Raw genomic sequence first — 23,862 nt, 5'->3', positions numbered from 1 at the left:
GGATTGAACCTGAGTCTCCTGCATTGGCAGGCGGATTCTTTATCCTGATCCACCAGGAAAGCCCTCCACAAATAGTAATTATGAAAATGAGTATAAAAATAATAATAATGATAATGAACAACTTTTACTAGATATTTGCCACATGATAGGAAAAGTTCTGAATATTTATTAATTCATTGAATCATCACAACAAACCAACACATACAGCATGATTATATTTATTAATACATAAAAAAGAAAATGTCACTAACATATATAAGTAAAAAGTTAAAAAAATCTGGAAAGATAAATAATATTGATAATGGTGGTTAATTACCTTTCTCATATGAGACTGGGGTTAGGCTTGGTGAAAGGAATAAGACAGTTTACAAGGACAAAATGTAGATAATTTCACCAACTAAAGTAGATGTTTTAAAAGGAAAAAGCCAAAACATCCAAACATAAACTTTGGGTCATATTAATAAAGGAAGATTTTATAACCAAAAACAATTAGATGCAACCGTAACATGAATAATAAGGTCATTTAAAAATGTCATTAAATATATCAATAAAAATAATAAAAATCTCTATATACTGAAATAGCAATCATATTTTTGACTATATTATAAAAGCAGGTAAAGGTACAACATATGTACCATGACTACATTTTCTTTAAAAACAAAGTCTGGTAGGATTTGCTCTACCAACTGAGAGTCATTATCTATATATAGATGGCATGACTACAATTAATCCTGGCTTTTTTAGGTTCTAGTTTTCTGATATTGTTTTCTAGTAAGAAAATATAAATGTGTGAAATGAAACAAAAGGACTAAAACTTACTTCAAGAACAAGATTATAATTAATTCTACAAGGAATTAAAAAATACAAAGTCACACAGTTTAAACAGTGTGATACTGGTGTAAGCACAAACATATAGATCAGAGAATAGCCTTAAGACTCAAGCAAATATAAACAATAATATAATATATCACCAAGAAGTTAGAACAAAACAGTAGGAAAGGATAAAACTGTTGAAGTGACATTAATACAAGATGGAGTGGGGGAGGAGAGGGGTAGAGACAAGCATATATCAATTTAGAATCCAAATTCCTAACTTAGAGTAAAATATATTTGGATTAAATATATTTTAAGAAATATATTTTTTATATATTTTAAGAAATATATTTTTAAAATGTATTTATTTTCTATAAAATAAACAAAAAATAGTGAAAGAGGGTAACTATCAAACCTTAATTTTCTCTTTGTTTAAAAGATCAGGAAGGTGAGAAGAGCTTTAACTTTTATTATTCATCAGTATGAATTCCCTGATGACGAATGAGATCTGAGCCACTGCTAAATGCCTTTCCACATTCCTTACAGTTATAGGGCTTTTCACCACTATGAATTCTGAGATGTCGGGTAAGGTTGGAGCATTTATTAAAGGCCTTCCCACATTCATTACATTCATATGGTTTTTCATCTGTATGAATTCTTTGATGTTGAAAAAGCTGTGAGTTCTGAGTAAAGGCCTTCCCACATTCAAGACATTCAAAAGGTTTCTCACCAGCATGAATTCTCTGATGTTGACGAAGTTGTGAGCTCTGAGTAAAAGCCTTCCCACATTCCTTACAATCATAGGGTTTCTCTCCTGTGTGAATTCTCTGATGATTAGTAAGAGCTGAGCCACTACTAAAGGCCTTGCCACATTCTTTGCACTCATATGGTTTCTCACCTGTATGAATTCTCTGATGTTGTACAAGCTTTGAGCTCTGAGTAAAAGCTTTGCCACATTCCTTGCATTCATAGGGTTTCTCACCTGTATGAATTCTCACATGCTGAAAAAGTTGTGAGCTCTTAGTAAAGGCTTTTCTACACACTTTACATTCGTAGGGTTTTTCACCAGTGTGAATTCTCTGATGGTCAATAAGATTTGAGCAATAACTAAAGGCCTTCCCACATTCCTTACATTCATAGGGTTTCTTACCCGTATGAATTCTCTGATGCTGAGAAAGGTATGAGCTACAGCTGAAGGCCTTTCCACATTCTTTACATTCAAAGGGTTTTTCACCTGTATGAATTTTCAGATGTCGAGTAACATGTGAGCCACAGCTAAAGAATTTCCCACACTCTTTACATTCGTAAGATTTTTCGCCAATATGAATTCTCTGGTGTTGAAGAAATTGTGAATTCTGACTAAAGACCTTTCCACATTTCTTACATTCATAGGGTTTCTCTTCATTGTTAATTTGATGTAAAGTAAAGAATGTCTGTTGAATAAATGAGGGCATGTACTCATGAGTGAGTATTTCTTGGCTGAAATGCCCATTTTGATGTCCCAGTTGTTTTTCAAAGTGACTTCTATATTCCAAAACATCTCTGAAGCTGGAATATTCAAAGCCTTGTTTTCTAAGTCCCATCATTTCCCTCTGGCATGATTCTATTTCATAAACTTCCTTCTTTAGTGATAATAACTTGGTTTCACACATTGATTCCAGAGCTGAAAGAAAATAAAAGGTAAATATTCTTCTCCCACCTCATTTGTGAAAAGGTAAACTTCTATAAGAGAAATGGAAAAATTAAAGTAAAAACAATTATGTGGTAGTAAATGACATAGAATTCTCAAGTATATCTGTTGCATCTGAAAAATGGACAAGAAATACACAAAAATTAATGAGATGTAAAGCAGGAAGCAGCAGGCAGAATCTATGGAAATAGAAAACCACAATGATTCTCAAATATTGATGTGGACCAGAGTCATTTGGAAAAGTTGATAAATATATAATGCTTCGGCATAAAAGATGACTAGTAGTATATACATCTATATGAGCTTATATGTATATGTAAGAAACAAAGTATATCATCATACGATATGTATTATACAAAGTGGCTATTTTTTTTTTTACATCCATTAAAGGTCTCCTAAGAGGAATAAAAGCATAGATTTTTATAAATAAAAGGAAAGATTCTTGGGCTCTCTGGTATAATAAAGTATAAATTTGATTTTTGTCCCTAGTTCATAACAAAGAGCTTCAAAAACCCTTTGTATTTACTGAGAGATAGCAGTGTTTTCACTGTGCTAATGAGGTGACTCATGGTGGGTCCCCAGATTTAGGATGGGGACTGTTCACTAGAAAGACCCAACATATGATGAGAGGGCTGGGATTTTCAGCTACTTGACCCCTGAGAAAGAGAGGGAGGCCAGAGATTGAGTGGCTGATGCCCTAATCAATTATGCCAATTAATTATGCTTAAATATAATTATGTAATTAAGCTCCAATTGAAGAAGGAATTCATAGGGCCTGGACTCCATCTCAGGCCTGTCCGTGCTGGCCGTGCTCGGCTGCCTCTCCAGCGGACTCTGAACTCTCTGCTTAGTGCCTGTGGGGATGACAATGGAAGGATAAGACCCCCTCCAGACAGGGGAATCTTGAAGATCACATCCAGGCTACTCATTGCCTAAGAGGAAGCATACCATAATCACCCCTGTCTCCGGACAGGTCATAAACTTTTTTTCGTATCTATCAGGATGTAATCACAGGCTTATCGATTATTAACTGGTTGGAATGTAACTGCGGGCTTATTGACTATTGACTGTTTGGACACGTACACATGGGGTAGGTGGTGGGTTTAGACATGTACACATGGGGTAGGTGGTGGGTTTAGACACGTACACATGGGGTAGGTGGTGGGTTAGGACACGTACGCATGGGGTATAAAAGATTTTCACAAATGCTGGACGGGGTCCTTGGCTAAGAGGAGACTCTGCCTTGGGCCCGCCGGTGTAATAAACTGCACTCCACTATCTGCATTGTCCTTCTGAGTGAGTCTGTTTCCCAGAAAGCGTGGCTATAACATTTGGTGCATGGGCCGGGAAACTCTTCACTTTGTGGAGACAGGTCTCATTTGAGGCCACCCCGAGGCTTTGTGGCTTGAATCTCCTAGAGGGGGGAAGGCGCCTCGCCCCTCTGGAAGGATTCAGCCTTTCAAAGCCCGTTTCTTCGCTTTGGCAGGTAGTGGATGGCAGCAGGGGAACTGAGCGCTCAGGTGAGGAGGAGCCCAACCAGCAGGGTGGAAGAGGGGGCCTGATCACCCGCCCTGGGAGGGACTAGAAGGAGCGGGGACCCACAGGAGCCTGGAATAGGCAGGTGGCGATTGCTTGGTACAGGTTGACGAGCGTGCTAGGGTTTAGGAAGGAAATTTGTGAAGGACATTTAGGAGGTGTGTCCACACCGTCTTGGGGAAAATTATTACCAAGCGATCACCAGGGGATTTTTAGGATAGGAAACTGGTCCTTGTATGCTCGTATTCTGCCCTCCCCCAGGAGGTGTCCCGTCTGCTATGAAATTCTTGACCCCCCCCCCGGGAATTGTTAGGCTAGAAGGAGGGGGAAACAGAAGTGAGTATGAATTGGCTTTTCCGGAGATGGCCTGGGATATGAGATATTTAACCCATCTGTGTTTTCATCCGCACCTGATCAAGCCCACCAAGGCAGAATGGACTCTAAGGGAGAAACAGTCTCGGACCATGTGATGTTCTGGTTCAGCTGTGCTGACCAGCAGGTGAAGACACGCTGATCCCCCTTCTCCCTCTGGGATATGGCAGGTAAGGCTCTTCTCACCCCAATTAGGAAGGAGGCAGAATGGCAATTTAAGTGTCACTGAGTGGAAATATCAGAAGTACATAGGGTACTGAGAACTTCGTAGACAGAACGAAAAGAAAAAGTAGAAGAAGGTCTGAGAAGGTAAGCAAGATGGGGGAAAGTGAATCTAAGGCAATTGTATCGGAGTGTATGATTAAAAATTTAAAGAAGGGATTAGGAGGAGACTATGGGGTGAAGATGAAGCCTAACTGCCTCCACATACTCTGTGAGGTCGAATGGACCCCTATGGGAGCAGGATGGCCACCAGAGAACACCGTGAACTTAAAAATAGTGGAAGCAATCTATACAGTACTCACAGGAGAGCCAGGACACCTGGATCAATATCCATCTATTGACTCATGGCTAGGGTTAGCTTGAGACCCTCCTACTTGGACAAGGTTCTGTATCCAGAAGGGAAAGGGAAAAATATTAAGGGCACAAAAATTGACTGATGATAAAAAAGGAAATTCTACAGGATTTGGACGGGGATGACCTGACCCCTCTCCCATGCTGGATAATGACACGCCTGCCTCCCAGTGCTTCACCAGGACCGGAGGCCTCCTTAATGCCCGATCCAGGGCCAGGTGAAGTTTCTGCAACAGCCGCTACTCCTCCGCCAGCTTTCCCGGAGTTCGTAGAGCCGCTGTTTGGGCAGGCTCCGATCCCGGTGACAGAAGCCTCTGGCCAACACTTCCAGGATCCGGCTCCACCCGAACCGCCCAAGCTATACCCGCCTCTCCCGGGGAGTACTGACAAGAGGGGGAGGGAGACGTTGGAATTAAGCAGAGACCGCGCTCTGCCAGAGAGACGGAGGGAATGAAAGAGAACAGACAAGAGACTTACAGTGCAAGCTGCTGCTCTGGGAAAGTCTAACTTGGGCCCTCCAGAAAACCTCATCTGCCCCAGGGACAGGACAGTCCTTCAGCCGGTCCCAAGGGAGGCCCTGGGCCCGTTACAGCCAAACCAGTGTGCCCGGTGCGGAGCTTTTGGCCACTGGAAGAATGAATGCCCTAAGGCAAGGAAGGAAGAGGAAGCTCCCGCAGTTGTGGAGCTTGCTGACTTGGAAATTAACTAGGGCTGCTAGGGCTGAGATATCAGGTCCCTGAGAGCCCATGGTGACCTTAAAAGTGGGGGACCAAAACATTGACTTCATGGTGGATACAGGAGCAGAACTGTCGGTAGTAACAAAACCTGTGGCACCTCTGTCCAAAAAGACTGCCGCTGTTACTGGGGTATCCGGAGAAGAGATGACTAAATCGTTTTGCCAGCCCAGAAAATGTCAGATGGGGGGGGCACCAAGTGACATTCCTAAGTGCCCAGTACCCCTGTTGGGAGGAGACTTGCTCTCCAAACTAGGAGCACAGGTGACTTTCTCCCCTGAGGAGAGGCCCACCTTCTGGACGGACTCTATGACTTATTTGCCCTCTCTCTCAATACCACCCCAAGATGAGTGGAGGTTGCATGAGCCTCTGAAGGCAGAACCGGGTGGGCTGGAAGAGCATGAGAGAGCTAACTCAATTATTCCCTGAGGTCTGGGTGGAAGACAACCCCCCCTCCCCCCAGGCTGGCTGAACATCATGCCCCAGTGATAATGGAACTCAAACCAGGCACCATCCCGGTTAGAGGGCGCCGGTACCCGCTACGGATGGAGCCTGAACCGGCATATTGCCCCACATCAATAGATTGAAACAAGCAGGCATTCTAGTAGAGTGCCAGTCGGCTTGGAATACGCCAATCCTGCCAGTCAACAGGGAAGGAGGACAGGACTATAGGCCTGTACAAGATCTCAGGCTAGTCAACCAGGCTACTGTGACTTTACACCCCACTGTTCCAAACCCCTATACCTTGCTTAGCCTCCTCCCACTGAGGACTAAAGTTTACCCTTGCCTAGATCTCAAGGATGCCTTCTTCTGCATACACCTCGCCCCAGCATCACAGCCCATCATTGCCTTTGAATGGGAAGATCCAGTCGGGAGCACCAGATAATAAAGGCTAACTCCACAGCCATCTTTGGGGAAGCCTTGGCTTCTGATCTGGACTCATTCCATCCAGAAGAGTATGGATATCAGCTCCTACAATACGGGGATGACCTGCTGCTGGCTGCCTGAGACCAACGAAAAATGCTGGAAAGGGACAAATGCACTGCTCCAGCTGTTGATGGAAGCAGGTTACCAGGTGTTGAAAAAGAAGGCACAATCTACAAAGAGGAGGTAAGGTATCTGGGGTTTGTTTTAAAGAAGGGCTCAAGGTTCCAGACCCTAATTGGGTCCTATATACTGATCGCACTAGCCTGATAAAACAAGGACAACAGCTGTTGGGTTAGCCAGAGCAGAAGGGGCCATCAAGACTGAAAAGAGATGGTAGGAATTGCCAAGTGACAAATTATTGGTACCGGAGGAGCTGGCACACACTCTGGTAAGCCAAACACACCAAGCGACCCACCTAGGCCATGCTGCCTGCTCACAGGTTAATGCTGCCTCTCGGGTATTCAGACAAAATCCTCTGGGTATTCAGCTGAAAGGCACACTGCCCCTTGAACACCTGGGAGTGGACTTCACTGAAATGAAACCTCACCGACACTACCGTTACCTGCTAGTCATGGTATGTGCATTCTTGAGATAGGTAAAAGCTTTTCCTACCTGGACTGAAAGAGCATCAGAAGTAGCCCGGTGCCTGCTTAGGGAAATGGTTCCCAGATTTGGATTTCCTACCAGCATTGGATCAGGCAATGGCCCGGCTTTTGCAGCTGATTTAGTACAACAAGTAAGCAAAACTTTAAACATCAAATGGAAACTGCACACTGCATATAGGCCCAGAGTTCTGAGATGGTGGAATGAACCAACTGGACACTTAAAGAGACTCTCCAAGTGGATCAGAGAAACTGACTGCTCCTGAGTGGACTGGCTTCCGATGGCTCTGCTCAGACTCAAGATGACCCCACAGTCCCAAGGCTATTCTCCATACGAAATTGTGTATGGGAGGCCTCCTCCCATAATAAAACAGGTGTCAACAAATTTGCCTCAGGTAAGGGGGGACAGGATTTCACAGCAGATGGAACTGGGTAAGGTAATAAATCGGGTAACTAAGTTTGTACAAGAAAGGGTGCCGTTCCCCCTTGGGGAACAGATTCATGAGTTTACACTTGGTGACCAAGTATGGGTCAAAGATTGGGAACATGATTTGCTAGCCTTTGGTGAAAGGGCCCTTATGTTATTCTAACTACCCCTACTGCAGTTAAAGTTGCAGTCATTGCCCCTTGGATCCATCACACCAGAGCAAAGAAGGCATACAACACTGACCCGGAAGACGCTGAGTGGACCACCCAGAAGGACCCCACCGACCCACGGGGAACCAAGATCATTCTGAAGAGGAAGAAGAGAACGAGATCCCGGACGAGCCCTCTACAGGATGGAGCTGGGTAAACGACTCCTGCTGCTCGGCCTCATCAACGCAATCCTGAACCTGACCAGTGTTCCTGCACAGGACAACGTCTTCATCTCGTGGGCACATTCTTACGCGAACTTCCACAACTCCTCCAACTGTTGGGTATGTGGGGCCATGCCCCTGTCAGTAATGGACGGACTCCCCTGGTGGGTATCGCCACTCTGTTATGGGGACTTTATACCACTGTGTTCCTTCTTAGAGCAACAGAAAGGAACTTTTCTCTCTCTCACCAACCATAACCTTTCTTTGCTCTCCTGGTGTAAGAAGAAGCCATCAATGGGCCAGGGACATAGGGTTACATTTAACATGAACACCAGCCTTATGGAGATAACAAAGGCTTATACCTCATATATGAAAATTAAAGAGGAAAAGGGCTCCCTTAACAAAAGGGGGACAGGCCTCCCGGTACCTTGAGCAATACTACCAGGTCTGGGATGAATATTTCTGGATGACTCCTGAGAAAGGACAGTTGATTACCCCTACTACTATTTGCTGGGAACAAAAAGAACAGAAAGTTGGGTTTGGAGACCACCCCCTAGACCCAAAAGAATTAAAATATATGGGTTATTTGCCCCCTGAACAATGTAAACAAATCTTGGAAGTTACCTATCACCCCAATCAGTCTGTTCAGTGGCCCGGTTCCAACAGGAAATATAATCCTGGAATCCGCTGGGTAGCCCCCAATGGGACCCAGTGGCTCTGTGGACTTAACTTATGGCCATGGTTACCAGTTGGCTGGGTGGGGCGTTGCACATTAGGATTTGCTTTCGCCCATGGCAGTATTAAGCCTGGCCTGCACCAGCCTCCAGTAAACCTGCCTTATCTGCATGCAAGATGAACACGATCTGTGTTCTAATGGTATGACTATCTTGCTGCCTTGTTTGTACCCTCTGTAGGAACAACAGATATCATGGTTAAGGTAGAGGCCTTAACTAATTTCACTAAACAAGCCCTCTTAGACAGTACAAAAGCCATTCAAGCTTTGAATGAAGAACAAATTCAGATGAGGAAGGCAGTAATTCAAAATAGGATGGCATTAGACATACTCACAGCAGCCCAAGGAGGGACTTGTGCCGTAATTAAAGTCGAATGTTGTGTGTACATCCCTGACCTGTCTGGAAATGTATCTACTGCCTTGAAGGATATGCAAAATCAAGCGAAAGCCATGTCTAATGAAAATATTCCCTTTTGGACTTCAGTTCTCTCCTGGGTAAAGGGAGACTGGTGGAAAACCATTGTAACTGTTGTTATAGTAATCTTAATCATACTGCTCTGTGGGCCCTGCTTCCTACAATGTCTTGTGAATTTTGTAACCCAGAGGTTGATAGCATTCTCTCATGTGGGTGACAGGAGGGCTAAGGTACAATATATCTCAATGAGTGATGCTCGTTATGGAAACTAAGAGCATCAAGAGGGGGGAATGAAGAAGGAATTCATAGGGCCTGGACTCCATCTCAGGCCTGTCCGTGCTGGCCGTGCTCGGCTGCCTCTCCAGCGGACTCTGAACTCTCTGCTTAGTGCCTGTGGGGACGACAGTGGAAGGATAAGACCCCCTCCAGACAGGGGAATCTTGAAGATCACATCCAGGCTACTCATTGCCTAAGAGGAAGCATACAGTAATCACCCCTGTCTCCGGACAGGTCATAAACTTTTTTTCGTATCTATCAGGATGTAATCACAGGCTTATGGATTATTAACTGGTTGGAATGTAACTGCAGGCTTATTGACTATTGACTGTTTGGACACGTACACATGGGGTAGGTGGTGGGTTTAGACACGTACACATGGGGTAGGTGGTGGGTTAGGACACGTACGCATGGGGTATAAAAGATTTTCACAAATGCTGGACGGGGTCCTTGGCTAAGAGGAGACTCTGCCTTGGGCCCGCCGTTGTAATAAACTGCACTCCACTATCTGCATTGTCCTTCTGAGTGAGTCTGTTTCCTGGAAAGCGTGGCTATAACACAATAAAAACTCAACACCAAAGTTCAGTGGAGTTTTCTGGTTGGTGCTTCACAGGGAGAGGGTGTGGAACCTCTGCATCCAAAGCCTACCAACTCATCTGATATCCTTTATAGTAAAACTCCAATTGTAAGTATAGCACTTCCCTGAGTCTTCTGAATTGTTTTACCAAATTATTGAGCCTGCAGGGGGGTATGGAAATACCTGAATTTATAGTCAGTTGGTCAGAAGTTTGAGTGGGACTCGCAGCTGGGGTCAGGAGTGGGAGCAGTCTTGTGGAAGGCTGGCTATTAACCTGTGGGGTTTAGGCTGACTCTGGGTTGTTGGGAGTCAGAAGTAAACTGCAGTTTACCCAGCTGGGGATAAAGAAGAATAAGGTCCATAATAAAGGACATATTGGATGTGAGGACATATTGAAAGTGATCAGAGAGTTAGCCACATGGGGGACTAGCCTGAGATAAGCCTAAAGTGAATGTATGCTCAGTCACTCAGATGTGTCCAACTCTTTTTGATCCCATGGGCTGTAGCCCACCAGGCTCCTCTGTCCATGGGATTTCCCAGGCAAGAATGCTGGAGTGGGTTGCCATTCCCTCATCCAGGGGATCTTCATGACCCAGAGATCTAATCTGTGTCTCCTGAATACACCGGCATTGGCAAGTGGATTCTTTACCACTGTGGACTGGGGAAGCCCAAAGTCTAAGGTACTGAACTAATTTGATGTGAGTAGCAGATAGGGAAGACTCAGAAAATGTTATGTGCTGGAGATTCAGTGAAAATACTGTTTGCCTTAGAATTTTGTGATGCTGATCCTGGGACAAGAGAGAGATTTGCTCATGTACTAATACCACCACAGTGACTGGGAGGGGAGGCCACTGAAGTTTAAGGCATACAGAGAGAGAAAAAAGACACAGTGCAACAGCACAACAAACAATAAACAAAATGAAAAGACAACCTACAGAATAGGAGAAAATATTTGCAAATGATGCAACTGAAAATGGCTTATTTCTAAAATATACAAATAGTTCATACAGCTCAATATCAAACAATCAAAAAACCAATCAAACAATGGGCAAATCTAAATAGATATTTCTCCAAAGAAGACATTCAGATGGCCAATAGATATATGAAAAGGTGCTCAACCTAATCACCAGGGAAATGCAAATCAAAACCACAATAAGATACCACCTCACACCTGTCAGAATGGCCATCATCCAAAAATTTACAAATAATAAATGCTAGAGAGGGTATGGAAAAAAAAATCCTTATACACTATTGGTGGGAATATAAATTGGCGCTGTCACTATGGAGAATAGTATGGTAGTTCCTTAAAGAACTAAAAATAGAGTTATTAATACCATATGATCCAACAATCTCACTCCTAAGCATACATTAAGAAAAGATGAAAACCATAATTCAAAAAGATACATACATCCCAATGTTCACAGCAGTACTATTTACAACAGCCAAGACATGGAAGCAACCTAAACAGCCACAGACAGATGAATGGATAAAGGTGATATACACACATACACACCCACACACACTGGAATATTACTCAACCATAAAAAGAAATGATGCCATCTGCAACAACATGGATAGACTAGATATTATCATACTAAGAAAATCACACAGAGAAAGACAAATACTGTTATGATATCACTTGTATGTGGAATCTAAAAAAAAATTATACAAATGAAGTTATTTACAAAACAGAAAGACTCATATATCTAGAAAACAAACTTATGGTTACCATAGGGGAAAAGTCAAAGGGGAAAAAGTCAGAGAGAGAAATTAGGATTTGGGGAATAGCAGATACACACTATTATATATAAAATAAACAAGTTCCCACCATATAGCACAGGGAACTATATTTAATATCTTACAATAAACCATAATGAAAATGAATCTGAAAAAAATATGTGTGTATATATACATACACATGTGTATAACTGAATCACTTTGCTGTACACCAGAAACGAACACAACATTGTAAATCACCTATACTTCAATTTAAAAAAAATTCTCAAGAGTTTCACATGAGGATTATAAATAATAATAAGACACAGTGCAAGATAGTGCCATGGAAGGACGACAGGAGTCAGAAGCAGACTAATGAGAGCTGAGTCCCCAAACTGACAGTTACTCACAACAGGTTCCAAGGCAATTATTTAACCTTTCTAGTCCCCATTTCTTCATCTGTAAAAGGGAGCTAATCCTTAATTTGTGATTACTACAAGGATGAGGAAAAGTATAGTAAATGTTGTTGAATAAAGTGTTCAGTATATGACAGCTGATGGATATTTTAGGCAAATTGAACAGTTTGAAGACATCAAAATAGACTCGATTAGAGTATCTCAAGCCAGAAACAGGGAATTCATTTCAGTATATTCTTTCCTCCTACCTTCATAGGATCTTTCAGCAACTTTCATCCAGTTAACCTCCTCAGTAATTTTTTTTATCACCACTGCCAATGCCCTCTTTCAAACCAGGAAGAGTTTAACTCAGAGTAGTCTCTAACTCAGACCACTCAAGTAGACTCCTAACCCAGATCCCCACCAAGTTCTCATACTCTCTAACCTATTCAAGCACCAAAATGACATTTGGCCCAGGCTTCCACTGCTCAAAATCCAGCAAAGACTGAATAATGTAGTTCCTACTTGTCTCTCCAATCTCAACTCACGCTCTGCTTTTGCTTGCTCCTGGGGGCAACAACACTGACTTCGTTCCATTCTTCAAACACACCAATTCTTCCCCTCTCAGAAGGGCCTGCACAGGGGTTCTCCACTTTGCCTGGAGTTTTCTTCTCTATGAACATATCTAAGACCAGACTTCCCTGGTGGTCTAGTGGTTAAGAATCTGCCTGCCAATGCAGGGAACATGGGTTCTATCCCTGGTCTGGGAAGATCCCAAAAGCCAAGGAGCAACTAAGCCTGTGTGCCACAACTACTGAAGCTGGTGCACCCTAAAACTCATGCTCTGTGACAAGAGAAACCACCGCAAAGAGAATCCTGCTCACCACAGTTAGCGAGTAGCCCCCACTCACCACAACTAAAGAAAGCAGTAATGAAGACCCAGCACAGCCATAAATAAATAAGTAAAATTAAATAGTAAGTCCTAGCAGTGAGCCTGTAATTCTGAAATAGTGATGACCACAAATGATATTTCAGTATGTCTACAATAACAGTAAAATGATATGAAAATATCTGTGATTTCCATTCATGTCAAAGTCACAGAAACTACTAACACTATCATGGTTTGCTGCATACATAATAACAGGAAGACATGCTAAATTGCAATTACAGATTACTAGATGTAAAGATGCATTTTTTTTTCTTTTCATCCAAGTTCATGAGTTCCCACAATTCTATCCAAAGGAATCCAAAATTATCAACCACTGAGTTAGAGGGATCCTTTAAAAACATGAAGTCACTCCTCTGTTCAAATCACCTCACTCAGAATGGAATGGCTTTACATCCCAGAGGAGCCTGGCAGGCAGTCGAGAGTGTTGCAGAGTCAGACATGACTGAACGACTGAGCACAAAATAGAATTCAAAGCCCACACCAAGGCCTATAAGACCTCAAGTTATCCGCAGATACACCCTCCCTCCCACTAGCAGCGAGCACACAAACACACATGCATCCTGCTACCTTGCTGATCTCCTTTCACATAATTCCCTCTTGGCTCATTCTGTTCCAATCACAAAGAGAGGAGCCAAAAAACTCCTAACTCAGGAACTTCGTTCTTCCTGACTTTTGCCTGAATCTCTTCTACCAGACATCTACGTTATTTGTTCCCTCACTTCCTTCCTCATCAGAAGGACCTTTCAGGACTTTCCTGGTGGTTCTGTGGCTAAGACTCTATGCTCCCAATGCAGGGGGCCCAGTCAGGGAAGTAGATCCCACATGCTGCAACTAAGAGTTTCCACACCACAACCAGAAGATGCCACAACAAAGATCGAAGATCCCACGTACTGCGACTAAGGCCCAGCACAGCCAAATAAACACATGAAAGTAAGAAAGAGATTTATTAAAGAAAAATAATAATTCTAAAAAGGCCTTCTCTACCTTCCTTCATAGCATTTATCATCTGACATATACATATATATATGATATATACTTTTTCTCTCGCATCCCCTAGAATATAAGCTCCAGGACAGCAGAATTTTAAATGCTTTGTTCAATATTATAATCACAGCATCTGAACCAAAGCTTAGTATATAGAACTATTATGTAAGTATTCTTTTGGTTCGCCTACTTTATACCGAATCTCTTCTTCTCTGCCCCGTTCGTTCCCAATTTAGGCAAAGACCTTTTTGTTTTTCCCAGCATCGTCTCTTTAGACAGTGACTGTAATCACTTGCAAGGCTCCAACTGCTATTTCAGTATAGATTAAATCTATTTCTGAATATTTAGCTCCTGACTTTCTGCTAAGCTCCCCACCGTCTGATTCTTTTATCAGGCACTACTTTGTGAAAGTTATTTTATGGATATATTTTATCACTACTTTTTAAAAAGTTTAATGTTTTTTTTTTTTTTGAAATAGAGTTGACTTACAATGTTGTGCCGATCTCTGCTATACAGCCAAGTGACTCAATTACATACATACATTGTTTCTTTTCCATCAGATTTCCCATAGATTTTCTTTCCCACTATGGTTTATCACAGGATAAGGACTATATTCCCTGTGCTATACAGAAGGACCTTGTTGTTTATCTGTCCTATATGTAATATTAACGGTTTACAGCTGGTAATCCCAAATTCCCAGTCCTTCCCTCCCCCACCTTCCTACCTCTTGGCAACCACGAGTCTGTTTTCTATATCTTGTGGGTCCATTTCTGTTTTGTAGAGAGGTTCATTTATTTAGCACTACTTTTTGACCCCAAGTTTTTAACAGTTGACACAATTAGAAAAATGCATCACATGGCAGACTCCTTTGCACAAATTAGGAAATAAAAAATAATGGATAAAGGAAAAATGCACAACAAACAAAAGAAAAAATCAGTCATTGGTGGGCAGCTATAATGAAGACTAGGACTTGGAGCTGGGGCAGGTACGTGCAGACATGCACAAACGTGCACACACACACACAGGTATACTATTTTGGGAATGGTAACAGAAAACATTTAGTTGAGTCTAAGAGGAAGAAAGCCTAGCAAGGAACTGAATCTAAAATATAGGTAGAAGAACTTCCCTGACGGTCCAGCAGTTAAGAATCCACCTGCCAAAATAGGGGACATGGGTTCAATCACGGGTCCAGGAAGATCCTACATGTTGAGGGACAACTAAGCCCGTGCCATGCTCCATCACCATCGAGCCTGTGCTCAAGAGCCCAGGAATTGCAACTACTGAGCCCATGAGCTGCAACTACTGAGGCCCATGCACCTAGAGTCCATGCTCCCAACAAAAGAACCCACACAATGGGAATCCTGTGCACTACAAAGAAGAGAAAGCCTGCACGCAGCAGTGAAGACCCAGCACAGCCAAAATAATAAATAAATTAATTAAAAATTTAAAATACAGGTAGGGACTTCCCTGGAGGTCCAGTGGTTAAGAAAACACGCTTCCATGGCAGGGGGCATGGGATCAAACCCTGGTCAGGGATTAAGATTCCTCATGCCACGTGGCACAGCCCAAAAATAGGAAACAAAAAAAGTACGGGTAAAAGAGTTTTCTTTGCAGGGGATATGAAGGGCACTTTCTACGTGAAATTAAGAAGGGTATTGGACAAAGAGTAGCAGAAAGAGCAGTAAGTGAGGAAAGGAATGGAACAGGTCATTCGTAAACTCATGCTCAAAGGAGTTAGTTTTTCCCACAGGCCTACTGCTTTGATGGGAGCTTCCAAGATCACATCTCAAGGGTGCTGTTTCTTCATGAATCAGCTGAGTTATTACCTACAGTGCCCTGCCTTGGTCCAGTCATTTCTCACTCACCTGAGCACAGGCCTCTTGTCAGCTCTCTGCCAATCATCCATGGCTCTTTCCCTTGTTCCAATAAGGAGATAACTTGAGGTTTGGGGATGTAAAGTCCTGCTCACAAGAAAAGACATGGAACATGGTTAGGCTGTGGGTAAATCAGACCCGAATGTAATACCCAGTCCCTTGATGATCAAGGAAGAGATGCTACTATGGGAACAGTCAAACAAAGAAGAGGCTCAGCCACAGCCAACTGGGAGCTGCCCATTTCCCACTCTTCCTTTCTATTTCAGTTCAAACCATTTATTTGAGAACAGGGAGCAGAAATTCAGCTGGTAACTTGAAAAGTAGCTGAGAAATTCACTGCAGAAGAAACAGACATTCCAGGGGAGAACTCAAAATTACCAGTATAGATGTCCTTACCCATTGACACCAGATTGCTATAGTTTTCCAACATCACATCTTTGTACAAGTCCCTCTGATCAGGGTTCAGGAATTCCCACTCCTCTTGAGAGAAGTCTATAGACACATCAGTGAACATCACTGATCCCTGAAATAATAAACACATGTATTATTTGTGCAACAGAAAGAAATATTTCACAGACTACTGTGCTTATATCTGGGGGTAAAGCAAAGAGCAATTACATTGGTATCACTGAGAACCAGTATCTTTGGACCCTAGAAGTAGATGCAAGAGTTACCAGTTTATTTCATACTAAAAAAAATAAATAAATTCCTGACTCAGTCTATAGAAAAGGCCCAGAAACAATAATTAACCCAGTAGCAATGAACATCCCTAGCGTCTAGATTGTCATCTCTAAGCATTGTATTCAAATAAAAGGAACAAAAGTTGGCAAAGAGACAATTTCAGAATTGAGTCAAATGCAGCGGATGAGTTTGAACATTCTCAGAAAGAAGAGAGCTATCAAAAACTACTGGCATCATGTTAAAAGGGTTCAAGAGCCAACCTGAAAAACCTCCCACTGGCCAAAGACAGTAATTTGAGGATCAAATGTAATGGACTGATTAGATCAAAAATGTTTAAATCCATGAGCTCTTAACAATATTGAATAAGAAATTACTAGTCATCTTTGTAGGATTCTAAGACACCAACTCATTATTTTAAAAATTGGTAAAGGACTTCCCTGGTGGTCTAGTGGTTAAAAATCCACCTGCCAATGCAAGGGACCTGGGTTTGACCCCTGGTCCAAGAATATTCCACATGCCTTGGAGCAACTCAGCCCATGCACCTTAACTACTCTGTCCATGCTCTAGAGTCTGAACTCTACAACAAGAGAAGCACCTGCTCTTCACAACTAGAGAAAGGCCGTGAGCAGCAACGAAGACCCAGGCACAGCCAATAATTAAATAAATAATAAAATAAAAACTGGTAAATAAGGGGAAAGAATCAAACATTCTTTCCCATACAAATGGTCCTTTAGACCAAAGAGTTGATGAGATGTTTTAAACATAGTATGCTACCTAATCTATAGAAAATGAATGACAGAATTTAAATATCATTTTGCAACCTCTAATGAATTAATGAATCTAGACAATAATCCTCACTGGTAGCTAACATTACAAAAGGAAAGAGAACCAGAAATAATACACCTCCTAATGGAATCACACATCACCACCTAGGAAATATTCCTGACAAAAAAATCCCAACTGAATCTGATCAAGACCTACATACCAATTCCCAGGAAACACTTACATGATACCCCAGAGAAGAAATCAGCAAAATCCAAAGAGCAGACAAATGAATTTTTTTTTTCTTTTCTAACAACAACAACAAAAATTGCAAAGAAAGGAAAGAGATGGAAGGGCTACCTACAAAGTAAGAGATTGGGCTCACATACCCTTAAAATTTTGTTTGTTTTTCTTAGAAAGAATTGAATGTCAGGAAGATAAGAAAGAGCCTCAGCTAACTTACCTGGGCCATGGCTTTCAGTATTACAGGAGATGATCAGTCCTCCTTGGGGCTGTTCTCCTGAAAAAAGATAGTGTTCTGAGAAGGCAGGCCTGGGAAATCAAAGAAATATCTAGAGACAACTCTAGCCTTACAGCTTTTGGACTCTCCAGGCAAAATTACTTCCATTTCCCTTGGTCTCGGGATATAACTCTAGTTAGTGAGTGGGAGTCTGGAATAAATCCCCCTCATTCCTCAACTCCAGAAATCCCAGGCTTTTGCTGCAGCAAAATGGATCCCAGCTAGTTGATTCAAAGGAATAAAGACTCATAATTCCTCTCCTTCATATAAGCAACCCAGGTTCCTGCCTCAGCCAAGTGATCCAGGCAAGACCTTGCCCCATCTCAGTGCTGCTGTTGCTCTGAACCCAAGACAGAGCTGCTATGACCTGCTCTGAGTGGACCCCTCCTCTGTAGCCCTCAGGTCCCCAAGCCAGCTTTACCTAAATGGTGCCTGTGGCCAGGCTGTGGCCAGGAACACAGTTTATTCTGATTAGGACTAAGTGTGAAGTGAAAGTGTTAGTTGCCCAGTTGCTCCGACTCTTTGTGACCCCATGGACTATAGCCCACCAGTTTCCTCTGTCCATGAGATTTTTTTCTGGCAAGAAGAATGGAAGGGGTTGCCATTTCCTTCTCCAAGGGATCTTCCCAACCCAGGGATCGAACGTGGGTTTCCTGCATTGCAGGCGGATTCTTTACCATCTCAATCACTAGGGAAGCCCAATTAGGACTAAAGACTTCCTTAAGCAATTCTCATTTTCCAAGCTCAGATTCACACCGAGGCAATCCTTTCTTTATGCACTAGCTTTGTTTTTTTCTAAAAAACAACCACCAGGGACTTCCCTGGTGGTCCAGGGGCTAAGACTCAGAGCTCCCAGTGCAGGAGCATTTGATCCCACATGCCGCAACTAAAGATCAAAGATTCCAAGTGCTGCAACTAAGACCCAGTGCAGCCAAATAAATATTAAAAAAAACAAAAACAAAAACCTCTGCTTATGTGTTTTAGCCACACAAAAGTTAAAATTTCAACTCTTCTAGTTCTGGAATAAGAGCTTTCTTACTCATATATATTTACATTAAAAATTTTTTCTTTTTTCTACACTTGTAATGCTTTCATTACATTTAAGCCTTTAATCAATTATTATTTTTATTTTGGTATTATTTGGTAAAAGACAATGGCATGAGACTATCAGTTATAATTTTACTTTAGTAAAAGATATGAGTTAAGAATCCTACTTCATTTTCCCCCAGAGAGGGCTTACCCAAATGTACCAAAATCACATATGAATAATATAGTATTCTATGCGACTTAACATGCACCATTATTTTACTGCTACTAAGAAATGAGGATCTATTTAAGACATAACCTTATTTCATACATGTTGAAATGCGGGGGGAAAAAATGAGCCTTAGAGTCATCCTTATACCTTAGAGTCATCCATAGATGACTATGGAATATATTTTCCATACTGATTTAAATGTTACCCTTGGAATTTCCCTGGCAGTCCAGTGCCTAACTTTGAGCTCCCAATGCAAGGGGCCAGGGTGTGACCTCTGGTCAGGGAACTGGATCCCACTTGCCACAACTAAAAGATCCCGCACATTGCAATGAAGATCAGAGATCCTGAGTGCAACAACTAAGACCCTGCACAGCCAAATAAATAAATATTTAAAAATAAATGCTACCCTTATCAGAGATGATACATTTGGATTTGTGATTCTACTTTGATTCAGTGATCTGTTTATTATTTTGCCAGTATCACATTCTCTATTTATTATAATTTACAAATATATTTTAATGTCTAAATAAAAGACTCCTCCACTACACACCTATGAGAATGGCCAAAATCCAGGACACTGATAACCAAATTCTGGCCAGGGTGTGAAACAACAGGAACTCTCATACATTGCTGGTGGGAATGCAAAACGGAATGGCCACTTTGGAAGACAGTTTGGCAGCTTCTTACAAAATCATACTCTTACCATATGATCTAGCAAGCACCTTGATATTTATCCCAAAGAGTTAAAAAATTATGTCACACAAAAACTTGTGCACAGATGTTTATAGCAGCTTTATTCATAATTGCAAAAACTTGAGAAAAACAAGATGTCCCTCAGTAGGTGAATGGTTAAATAAACTGTGGTACATCTAGACAATGCCATTTTATTCAGCCAAAAAAAGAAAAGAAAAGAAAATGGCCTATGGAATCATGAAAAGACATATACTAAGTGAAAGAAGTCAATATGAAAAGCTCTATTTGCCAACTATATGACACTCTGGAAAAGGCAAAACTATGGAGACTGTAAAAAGATCAATGGTAGCCAGGGGTTAGGAGGAAGGAAGCAAAGAGGGATGAATAGGTAAAGCACAGAGGATATTTAGGGCAGTGAAACTACTGTGTAACACACCATAACGTAGGTTATACTTTTAAAACCACATGCTGTAGCATTATATCTGATGAGTCATCAAAAATTAAAACACCAACTGACCAAGTATTAGAATACAGGATGACTATGCTTATAAACTGCTAGTAAGAATTTAACAGATACAACCGTTATCAGTCCAGCATTATCTAGGAAATTTGAAAATACAGACATATCTTCTGGCCTAGCAACTCTATTGGTATGTTTATGAAAGCACGCACATGTGCACCAGGGTACTTATAAAACAAAAAGGAAACCCCAGCGCACCTTGTATTGGGCTTGGTCAACAGCCATTCTTCCTTCTCCTCAGGGGACCTCTCTGAGAAAGACAGAGCTGGAGGAAGGAGAAAGGAATCATGAAATGCCAGGTCTTTCTGTGGCTCAGACTGATTAGATAAGAGGTCACTCTGGACCCACACCTACTACCCATGGGAAGGAGGGAAGGAGAGAGGTCAGAGGAGTGGAGGCTGTCCTGAGCATTCCTGGCCGCAGAAGGGGAAAAGTCTGCTGCTCAAGACCAAAATCTGTCCTGATCTCACACATCAACCACTGGGACACACACACTGTCAGCTTGGCACAGTTACAGGCACTTTCCAACCGCACACACGGTGCCACAAAAACTTAAGTGATCACACTCACACATCCTTACACAGTCATAGACATCCAGTACACTTAGTACTGCTAACGTTCATAAAACCACCATCAGAGGCAGCCCTCAGATAACAGTCATAGCAGCACAATCCCAGATTCTCTACACTCCCACCCCAACACACACAGCACAAAGTTATATGGGTACCCACAATCACTTGTCCCACTACGGGGTCGGAGCCGCACACTGTCACAATCACACACCACAGCGAGGATATCCACAGTCACACCTGCACACAGTTTCGCGCGCATGGTCAGTCACAATGATACACCCATTACAGGGACATATAATCACACGCACACACAACGCCGCACGGTCACATAAGGTCACAATCACACACATGGGATCCCACCCTTCCCCCTCCCCCAGTCCTATCAAATCATACAGGCCCAAGACTTCGGACCCGCCTGGACTGTCCCTTCAGACCCTCAGAGATGCACATCCGGAACCTAGTCGAGCCCCCAGGACCCAGGTTGCTCACCTTGCACTTCCCCTTCCCCGGAGGCTGAGGGTCCCGCAGGCAAGTGATGGGTCGGCCCTATACGCGCCAGGGTCGCTGGGAAATGTAGTCGGAGCCAGATCCGCTAGGACAAGATGGCTCCTCGCCTTCGGATTTTCTGCACCGCCTGGGGCCAAGTTACACCTCTTCTCCCCTTTCGGGGTTGCTGCCAAGGATCTTGAGATACAGATACAGTCCCCACATCCCAGAAACAAGCTTCCTCCAAAGGCCAGGCCAATCCCATGGAGCCATATGTCCCCTGAGAAATAGAAAAATGTCGCTAGATTCGCGCCGAAAATAGATTAGAGCAGCAAGAACTTCTGGGAAATGTAGTCTAGAACCAGAATGGGTGAGGCGCCCGCCTAAGTAGAAGATTGTGTTGTCTTTTTGCACAGAGCTTGCTGCAGTGGAGGACAGAGTGGCGCCCAAGACTCTTCTAGTTGTAGCTTACTGTGAGAATATTCCAGATTGACTAAAGCACCATTTTTGCCTTCCTCCGCGGATTAACGTGGTGTGTGCTAGTCTGGCAGCGGAAATTTAGGAGTCTCAGATACGAACCCTCAGCAGGAAAGGGAAGGAGAGCGATCCGGAGTGGGGCGGATGGGGACGGATTATCAGGCGCGTCCAGCAGTTTGTTGTGTATGGTAATGTTGACTTTGATAATGGCCCCAGTGAGTAAAGCCACAGGTGAAATTGGAGTTACCTCACTTTCCTCATCTGGCCAACAGTGACCGTTTAGGGTGCATGTTCTGGTACTATCAGTTTTGAATTTTGGAGAAGCAAAAAGCAAACCAATGTGTCTGACACATAGTTTCAGACTTGTCTTTTATAAATCATAGCTCTGTTTCTTGTATAGCCCACACCCTTCCATGCCTTAGGATCTTGTTTTCATGGGTACAGCTTGTCTTCCAAGAAAGCACAGAAGCCTGCAAAAAAAAAAAAAGAGTTTATTTGGAGGTCTTAGGAACTGCAATTTGGGAGACAGATTTGGGTAAAACCTAAAGAGTGTTTCAGAAGAGAAAGAGTCGAGGACTTCCAAAGGTAAACCCCACAAAGTAAATAACATTGTCTGGAAGGAATTATGATTGACTTTGACTTTAGAAAAGGAAATATTTGTTTTTAAGGACTAGGCTGTCACTGAGTTATTTTAGGGGAAGAGTTTGATAAGTAGACAGGCTCTGGAGTTATTTTAGGGTCAGGGTTTTCTAAGTATCTTGAGTTTCTGGAAGTTAAGATTCTATCATAAGTCATACTTTCTGACTTATAAGTGTGTAAGTCATACTTTCTCCGTGGTCTCCTCATTCCATTTTCCAGATCTCTATTAGTAAAATTGATTGAATAATGATTTTCCTTTCACAACTTTCGGTCTCCCTTTGCAGCATTTAGAGTTATACTTTATTCCTTTCCAGTCTTCCATCGTTTGATCCCTGACTCTCCCAGCAGATGGGGGTGGGCCTGGGCAGTGGTGGGGGGGAGGGGAGGATTCATTAGTATGATCAGTACAACAGTTTAGGTATGAATCCTACCCCTTTCATCTCTTAGAATCAATTAAAAGCCACAAATGGAGACCAAAACAGAAAACTCAAGTTTCGGTGAAGTTCAGAGAAAGGAAAAGCCCATGAACACCAAAATACACATAAGCAGTTCCCAATACTGTTGAGATTAGGTAAAAGCATGTCAGAGAATGAGGACTGGTAAGCAGAAGTGAGAGTGAGGCTTAGGAGCTAATAACCTCTATTAAAGAAGACTCCAGACATGGGGGAAAAAATCATTTCAGGAAGACTAGGTGCTTATCTCAGAGAAGGCAATGGCAACCACTCCAGTACTCTTGCCTGGAAAATCCTGTGAATGGAGGAACCTGGTAGGCTGCAGTCCATGGGGTCTCTAAGAGTCGGACACAACTGAGCGACTTCACTTTCACTTTTCACTTTCATGCATTGGAGAAGGAAATGGCAACCCACTCCAGTGTTCTTGCCTGGAGAATCCCAGGGATGGTGGAGCCTGGTGGGCTGCCATCTATGGGGTCACACAGAGTTGGACACAACTGAAGCGACTTAGCAACAGCAAGTGCTTATCTTGAAGGATAAACTTAGGAGAGGGAACTGCCATGAAGAGAGTAGAGGTCAAGGAGAATAACATACAGAACTCATGCGCCAAGATCAGGAGTCACGTTTAAAGAAAAATTTATCTATAAAGTTAAATATGTCTCAGTTATTGATCCGTAAGCTAGAAGAAGACTCCAGCATCAGAGAAAATCTTCAATTGATTAAAGGAGAGAAATAGGCTAGTGTCAAGTTTCTACTCAATAAAATTTAGCACCAGAAGTCAGTGGAACAAAGCCAAGAGGATAATCAAGAGAATGAATGTCAGATATTTTTGTTATCAA

At 42.5% G+C, this 23,862-nt stretch overlaps 1 protein-coding gene across 2 annotated transcripts; it reads right to left on the bottom strand.

Annotated features, from left to right (window-relative positions):
* Positions 1 to 202: 202 nt before the first annotated feature.
* ZNF383 (zinc finger protein 383) lies at positions 203 to 21,986 on the bottom strand. 2 transcript variants are annotated; one of them, XM_043893346.1, is made up of 6 exons: positions 21,459 to 21,985; positions 20,596 to 20,662; positions 17,870 to 17,926; positions 16,360 to 16,486; positions 15,955 to 16,050; positions 203 to 2,476 (listed from the first exon to the last, which is right to left on the bottom strand). In XM_043893346.1, exons 3-6 carry the CDS (start codon positions 17,876 to 17,878, stop codon positions 1,284 to 1,286), a joined length of 1,425 nt encoding a protein of 474 aa, XP_043749281.1. In that variant the 5' UTR covers positions 17,879 to 17,926; positions 20,596 to 20,662; positions 21,459 to 21,985; the 3' UTR covers positions 203 to 1,283. The 2 variants fall into 2 exon arrangements, with proteins under 2 accessions (XP_043749281.1, XP_043749293.1); XM_043893358.1 differs by lacking the exon at positions 20,596 to 20,662 and having other exon boundaries at positions 21,459 to 21,986.
* Between the last annotated feature and the right edge of the window lie 1,876 nt (positions 21,987 to 23,862).

This window comes from Cervus elaphus, chromosome 4 (assembly GCF_910594005.1).
Source record: "Cervus elaphus chromosome 4, mCerEla1.1, whole genome shotgun sequence".
Lineage (NCBI taxonomy): Eukaryota > Metazoa > Chordata > Mammalia > Artiodactyla > Cervidae > Cervus > Cervus elaphus.
The sequence above is the reverse complement of the archived record's forward strand: the minus strand, read 5'-3'. Positions and strand labels throughout refer to the sequence as shown.